This window comes from Alexandromys fortis, unplaced genomic scaffold (genome assembly GCF_014885135.2).
Source record: "Alexandromys fortis isolate MF-2015 unplaced genomic scaffold, M_Fortis_MF-2015_v1.1 scaffold_150, whole genome shotgun sequence".
NCBI lineage: Eukaryota > Metazoa > Chordata > Mammalia > Rodentia > Cricetidae > Alexandromys > Alexandromys fortis.
In genome coordinates this window covers 2415492-2423147 of record NW_026068027.1, presented here as the reverse complement: position 1 = coordinate 2423147, position 7656 = coordinate 2415492, and the positions used below count along the sequence as shown (strand labels likewise).

Below are 7656 nucleotides of genomic sequence, written 5' to 3'. Positions count from 1 at the left end.
GTGACCTGTGAATTAACCACATCCTGCCTCAAGGGTAAAGCTCCCACCGGGACTTTCAGGGACTAAATCAGGAACACCTTTTATCTCTACCAACACCCCCACCTTGAGATTTCTCTGCCCTCGAGCTGGGTGTAAAGGAGCACACCTTTAGCTCCAGGGTTTGACAGGCAGCTGTTTGGGAGATTCAGGCCAGCCTTGTCTACACAATGAGCTCTTAAATGTATACCTGGTTCCGAGGGCTGTGGATCAGAGGAGGGCTTTGAACCCCAGGGAACCAACTGGCCCTCTTGGTTGTGAGCCACTGTGCTGGGAACCTGACCCAGGTTCTCTGAAGGAGCAGCAAAAGCCACCTCTCTAGTTCCCTGTGTTTTTATCCTATCAACCAGCATCGTACCTGTGCTTCAGAAACTACCTTACGGTCTCACATTTACTAAAGAAAAGTTCCTTAGATAAGAATAATTTTCCAGGTGGTGGTGACACCCCTTTAATCCCAGCACTCAGGGTGCAGAGGCCTGAGGATCTCTGTGAGTTCAAGGCCAGCCTGGTCTACAAGAGCTAGCTCCAGGAAAGGCAGAAAGAAAGAAAGAAAGAAAGAAAGAAAGAAAGAAAGAAAGAAAGAAAGAAAGAAGGAAGGAAGGAAGGAAGGAAGGAAGGAAGGAAGGAAGGAAGGAAGGAAGGAAAGAAAGAAAGAAAGAAAGAAAGAAAGAAAGAAAGAAAGAAAGAACAGAAAACAGAAAAAGAATAACTTGGCCAGGTGCGGTGCAGACCTTTCCGGCCAGCACTGGGGAGGCAGAGGCAGGCAAATCTCTGTGAGCTCCAAACCAGCCAGGACCGCAAATAGTGAGACCCTGTCTCAAAACAAAACAACTAAATAGTAAGTATACCTTGGTGGTGGCTTACCTGTAAGTCCCTGTGCTAGCGAGGCAGTGAGTCCAGGGTGTCAGGATAGGCCACTTGGGTTTGGGGTCAGCAGACATTACAGAAGAAGCAGCCTCAGCAAACAGGAGTGGAAAGACTCCCTGGGCTCTCTGCCCTGGTTGGCTGAGATGTGAGGGTCCCAGCCCTGTGCTCCCACAGCCTCACGCTCTGCTGCTACACCTTCTCTGTGCCTCCCCAGGACCTTCCTAAATCGAGAGCCATGAATAAAAAAACCACAAAGGGACGGGTCGTGTTTGCAAAGCCGACACCCACGTGCTCCCACGTCTTCCTGAGGGTCTTTCTCCCAGCCTTCAAGCTTTAGCCTATAGTAAAATATCCAGCTCAAACTCCAAATCTGCATAATAACAACAGTGGGGCTGAGAGCTCAGGGAGAAGGAATTCTATTCCCAGGATTGGCTCCTGACTCTAGCTCCAGATCTGAAGGAAACCCTCTCCTGACTCCAAACACATGCAATATATACTCTTACACATATACATAATTTTTTTTTAATTTTATGTGCATTGGTGTTTTGCCTGTGTGAGGGTGTTGGGTCCCTTGGAACTGGAGTTGCAGACAGTTGTGAGCTGCCATATGGGTGCTGGGAATTGAACCCAGGTCCTCTGGGAGGGCAGCCAGTGCTCTTAACCACTGAGCCATCTCCCCAGCCGCAATTTAGAATTTTTTTTAAATGTATGTTCTCACATGGGACAAGACATCACATTCTTAGATTTCTCCTCTGCATTCCTGGTGGCATAAAAATCAAACAGCCTCAGGTGTTAACTTACTTAGCAAGTGGGGTTTCATCTTGTGTGCCGCAGGAGAAAGAACACGGGGCTGATGAGCCCAGTCAGCAGGCGAAGGCTGTGGAAACCTGAGTTCGATTTCTGGGCCCCGTTCGAAAGGAGTGTGGCGCTTTCACAACTTGCTCCTAGCCTCCACACACAGACACACAAAACTCAGTGGAACCTTAAAGATAGAAATCAAAATAAAGCTACTATGAACTGGACAGGTTATGGCACCTCGGGTGTTTGCTTGTTTGCTTGCGTTGGTAGGGCTGGGGCCTGACACCACAGCCGCGTTCCTGCTGGGCGGGCTCTGTACCACTGGGCGCACTAGCGATCTTCCTCTGACTTCTCCAATGCAATTCTCCGGAAGCAATTCCTCAGTAGGAGTAGCTGAGGGCAGATCGTTGGGTCCAAGGTGCTGGAGAGCAAACGGTAGTAAGCCTTCAGCTCGAGCACAGGTGGCCCGGGCTCCTGTCTGGGACTCACAGAGAAGGTTAGCGCTGAGTGCTAGAGAATTTGCTTCTTAACCAGATCCAGCTGGTCAGAGCTACGGCTTCCAATTTGCATACCAAAGAAGTTAGCCATGGCCTGTTGTTAAAGTCTTTCGGAAACTACACTGGAAAAACTACTTGATTGAAGTATTAAAAAATGATCTAACCATCCTGCTGGGATTGTGCTCTTATGAGCCCAGCCTTGTGGGAGGTGCAGGAGGCAGAGGCAGGAGGATTCCAGCACTGTCAAAGCCAGTCGGTTGAGTTCCAAGCTGCCTGAGGGCATACAATAAAGGACCTTGTCTTAAAGAAAAAACTGGCTGTAGTGGATCGTGATTTTAATCTCTGCACTCGGGAGCCAGAAGCAGGCAGATCTCTTAGAGTTTGAAGCCAGCCTGCTCTACAGAGCAAGTTCCAGGACAGCCATTGCTAAACAGAGAAACCTTGTCTTGAAAAACCAAAAAGAAGGAACAAAACAAGAGTTGTGGGAATTTGAGGAAGCTCTCTTGAGTTTGAGGCCAGCCTGGTCTATACAGTGAGTTCCAGGTCTATCCTATCTCAGAAAAAAAAAAAAAAAAAAGCAAACAAAGGTTCCTGATCATCCCGGCCACTTACTGAGAGACTGTGCTGCGTCTCTTTTTTTGGGGGGGTGGGGTCGGGGTCTCGAGTCAGGGTTTCTCTGTAGTTTTAGAGCCTGTCCTGGAACTAGCTCTTGTAGACCAGGCTGGCCTCGAACTCACAGAGATCCACCTGCATCTGCCCCCCCCCCCCCCGCCCCCCCAGTGCTGGGATTAAAGGCGTGCGCCACCACCGCCAGGCTCGTTGTGTCTCTTTTTTAAAAAGTTGCAGTGGGTGTTGTTGCCTGACTTTAACTTTAGCACTTTGGAGGCAGAGGCAGGAAGATCTCTGGAGTTCGAGGCCAGCCTGCGATGCATACTGAGTTTCTGGACAGCCAAGACTACACAGAGTCTTGAACAGCAAAAGAGTTATATATTATTAAATGTGTCATCTATAAAACAATTCACAATTACATGTGCTTAAACTCCATGCTTAAATACATATACTGCCATAAACTGTCAGCTTACTTAAGGGAGTATAACATACACGCTTATTCCCTTGCATCACAAGGCAAACAGCTCCGAAGATTTTAGATGAGACAGGTAAAGAAAACGTTCTAATCAGCTTGATGAGGGACTAGCATAGAACAGTGTGCTCACTCCAGGACGTTTAAATCCGTTCACCCATCACTAGCCACCTCCGAGAATGTAAGAAGCAAAACAAAATCCCTGATATTTCAGGAAACCAAGGGAGACTCTAGATAAAATTTCCAGTCCTTTTTTTTTTTTTTTTTTTAGGTTTTTGAGACAGGGTTTCTCTGTAGCTTTGGTGAACTCACAGAGATTCACCTGCCTCTGCCTCAGCCAGTGCTGGGATTAAAGGAGTGAGCCACCCCGGTTTACTTTTTTTTTTTTTTTTTTTTTTTTTTGTAGAGGGTTAGTGTTTCGGGCAGATCAGAGGAAGAGTTTAACCGACAGCATTCACCTTTAACTCAAGGCGTTAACACTTAATCACTGCTCATTAGCATTAAAATAGCCTGGAGGGTTGGTTTACTTGAGTTTAAAAGGAACCCAGACCTCACCACCTGCTCACTTCGCCTCTGCTGGTGAGTTTGGGTCTCAGTCTTCTCCAAAACTAACCAGTTTTATTTGGAGCTAACTGTCAAGGCTTCTGCTCGTCGCCATGGAGAAGCCATCAGAGGAGTTCGACCCATCAGAAGAGTTCGACCCATCAGAGGAGGTGGTCGACCCACTCGTGGACTCGGAACCTTCTCTGACGGATGAACAAGACTCCTCAGATGATTCGGATGATTCGGGTAAGCCAGCCTTTTGGCCCCGGGGTTTGGGGAAGTCAGTAGGTGGCCAGCCACCATTTCTCATCTTCCAAGGTGGGCAGGCGGCTAGTACCTGGGGCCCCAGCACTTGTAGATGGGGGACCAGGAGTTGCAGGCAAATTAATAGCCAGTATGGGTTACTGGACCCTGCCATGGGAGACGCAGGGTCTCTGTGTAGCTCTGGCTGGCCTATAACTCCCGGTGTAAACCAAAGGTGTGGGCAGGTTTCCGTGTTTTCTTTTGTTGCCGCTTTTTTTCAGCACAGAAATCCTTTTTGCTTAGTTGAGACAGGGTCTCACTATTGTTTGTACTGGGTATATACGCTGGAACTCTTAAATATTTTTTTACTCTTAAGTGCATTGATTTTTTTTGGCTTTATGTATGTCTTGTTTTTTTTTTTTTTTTAAGTTTTTTTTCGAGACAGGGTTTTTCTATAGCTTTGGAGCCTGTCCTGGCACTAGCTCTTGTAGACCAGGCTGGCCTCGAACTCACAGAGACCCGCCTGCCTCTGCCTCCCGAGTGCTGGGATTAAAGGCGTGCGCCACCACCGCCCGGCTCATGTATGTCTTGTTGGAGGGTGTTGGCTCTCCTGCAGTGGGGTAACAGCTGTCAGCTGCCATGTGGGCGCAGAGAATTGAACCTGTGTCCTCTGGTAGCGCAGCCATCTACAGCCCAGTCCTGGATCTTTTTTGTAGCCTAACCTGGCCTCAAACTGGATCCTCGTGCCCCAGTCTCGGCCCCTAGAGTGCGCTAGGACTAAACACGGCTCTGCTGCAGGCTTATATTTTAAACACAGGAATCTTTTGGTTTTCGAGATTGGGTTCCTCCGTAGCCCTGGGTGTCCCAGAACTAACTCTGTAGACCAGGCTGGCCTCAACTCAGACCCGCCTGCCTCTGCCTCTGCCTCCTGCACGCGGGGACTAAAGGCGTGTGCTACAGCCCAGCTACACAGGAATCTAAAATTTTACTTGAACCTGAACTTCTTCTTATTCTCAACCATTTTCTGGGAGCGGCTTTTCAGCTAAATTTCCATTTCTGGTGAATGGCTTAAACAGGGGAAATAGCCCAGGATGGCTAAGCCAAACGTTCCTTGCTGGTAGTGGTGGGAGGGGCGGCCGGCTGCAGGTGTAGCTCCTGCCCCAAACGACCTCCAGGTTTGCCATCAGGCCCTCAGGCTATGGTCGAGGGGCCCTTCCTTGCTCTTCTAGTTCCTTCTACACCCGAGCTGAGAGGAAAAGAAATGTTTGCCCTGATGTGCCTGCCCTCCCTGACAGTTAACATGTGGCCTCCTGTGGTACCTGTATGTTTAGAAGCTTTATTTTCTGAAACTGTTGCCCCTAACTGGCCTAAAACTCCCTGTGTGTAGGCCAGGTTATACCCAAATTCTGTCAATCCTGTCTGTCCCAAACCTGGAAATGAGGTGAGCTACTATGGCGTGACTCAAACTCAATGACACTTGTGGCGAGTCTGTCCTCTGGGTGTGAATGATTTGGATGGGAAGAACAGGATTGGCTTGGCCACAATCCCCTTTCCACAGAGTCCGACAAGAAGCATGGGATGACTCAAACTAGATTTAGGTGGGGGCTGGAGAGATGGCTCAGAGGTTAAGATGGCCTGCTCTGCCAAAGGTCCTGAGTTCAATTCCCAGCAACCACATGGTGGCTCACAACCATCTGTAATGAGGTCTGGTGCCCTCTTCTGGCCTGCAGGCATACACGCAGACAGAATATTGTATACATAATAAAAAAATAAATATTTAAAAAAAACCCTAGATTTAGGTGGCAAGTTAGCCAGTTCTTGGAAGGGTTCCAGAGCCCCACCTGGGCAAGCCTGGAGGGCCAAGCCACATTCCCATAATTGGCTTATGGTGCAGAGTCTCTGGAGTGTGAGTTCCTGCCCTTGAACGCAGGTCTCAGAACTTCTGCACCTAGAAACGGACAGTTGGGCCCCTGGAACAAGGCCGTATGTGGAACAGCAGTGGTAAGAAGTCAGTGATCCGCTACACCAACGCTGGGGTATCTATCTGCCTGGGGTTTATGACCGCATGCCCTGCGCACATGAAGTACCCTGGTTGGCGCCTTGAGCAGAGTGAGGGTCTGCTCTGCCCGGGGTATTGCTTTGGAGCGTGGTGCCCCTCGCAATAACGACTCGTCACCTTCTGCCGTAGGAATCTCCCAGCCAGACAACTTAGAAAAGGACATGAGAAAGCTGACCATCGACCCCAGTGCCAAGAAGCCTCCTGCTGCCCTGGCAGGACTTAAACTTCAGCGCAGCCGCAGCAGCCGCAACCGCATCCTCCACCGAGCAATTAAGATGAGACATGTCGAGACCAAAAGTGAGAAGATCTTGAGGGAGGTCCAAAGTGCCTTTCCCAAGAGAAGAGTCCGCACACTGCTGTCTGTGCAAAACAATCCTGTCGCGAAGATGAAGCGATTTATGCGGGTGAGTTGCATTTGTGGACAGAGCTATTATTAGCAATGGTAACCTATGGGGAGTGACACCTGAATTCCCACTTCAGTCTAGACTTAGAGTCAAGGTAGTGACTGCACAGCCTCAGGCCAGCCTGAGCTATCTGCAGTTAAGTCACTGGAGTCTCACTGTAGCCCAGGCTGGCCTCCAATTAATTCAATCTACAAACTTGCCCCTCATCCTCCTCCAGTGCTGGGATAACAGGGTTTGGGGCTACCTTGCCAGGCTAACTTAGACTGGATCTTAGAGCCACATAGCTGGCCTGTTGTGGTGTAGACCAAAAACTTGGGGGTGGTCCTCCTGTTTGTTTAACAGTGCTGCCAGGGCCTGGCTGTGGTGGCACTTGGGAGGCAGAGGCAGGCTGATCTCTGTGAGTTTGAGACCAGCCTGGTCTACAGAGCTAGTTCCAGGACAGGCTCCAAAACCACAGAGAAAAAAAAAAAAAAAAAAAAACCAAAACAGTGCTGCCAGGAGCAGGGTCTCACAGAGTAGATGTTTTAACTTTGTCTTGATAAAATTAAGTAATTTTGGTTTTGTTTTTCCCATGAAGATTGAAAAGAAACTAAACAGCAGCAATGATGGAAATGTGGTAACTAACTTTTTCTTGCTAGTACATGTTGGTGGGTTGGGTGCCTGTTTTATTGTTTGGTTTGGAAAAGGTGTGTTTGTGGGGGGGGGGTGATCAACCCTAGGGTACTTAAACAGTTAAGGATTTATGTTTCTTTGGGTTGCAATATCCTGGTTTACCTATTGCATTATTTCTTCCAGTTTAACAAAGCGCAACCATTCAAATGCATCTGCACTTTCTGCCTGTACAATGGCTGGGACCCTTCTGAGAATGCCAAAATTGGAAAAAAGGGACCATCAACTCAGGGCTAAGTTGTGTGCTGCCCTTACGGCTGATAAGGCCATGCAGCCGATGTGAAAGGGTTTGCTGTTGTTTTTAAGATTAAACTGCAATAGTGAGTGATAAACTGCAATAGTTCTGTGATAGTTTTATTCTTTTTCCGGGTGCTGGGTGACCTTTCCACGCTTGTTACCATTACACGATATATAGAATATATAGGATATATAGGATATATAGAATATATAGGATATATA

General features: G+C 48.3%; 1 protein-coding gene across 1 annotated transcript; it reads left to right on the top strand.

Moving 5' to 3' along the window:
* The first annotated feature begins 3882 nt into the window (after positions 1-3882).
* On the top strand, positions 3883-7434 carry Dppa3 (developmental pluripotency associated 3). Its single transcript, XM_050164041.1, has 4 exons — positions 3883-4068; positions 6254-6528; positions 7106-7141; positions 7324-7434. The coding sequence occupies exons 1-4, from the start codon at positions 3936-3938 to the stop codon at positions 7432-7434; spliced, it is 555 nt and encodes a 184-aa protein (XP_050019998.1). The 5' UTR covers positions 3883-3935.
* Positions 7435-7656: the final 222 nt, after the last annotated feature.

Coding starts and splice junctions, on each gene's coding strand:
- Dppa3 (XM_050164041.1), top strand. CDS start 3,936: ATGGAGAAGCCATCAGAGGAGTTCGACCCATCAGAAGAGTTCGACCCA. Junction 4,069..6,253: donor AGATGATTCGGATGATTCGG/GTAAGCCAGCCT, acceptor CTTCTGCCGTAG/GAATCTCCCAGCCAGACAAC. Junction 7,142..7,323: donor ACAGCAGCAATGATGGAAAT/GTGGTAACTAAC, acceptor TATTTCTTCCAG/TTTAACAAAGCGCAACCATT.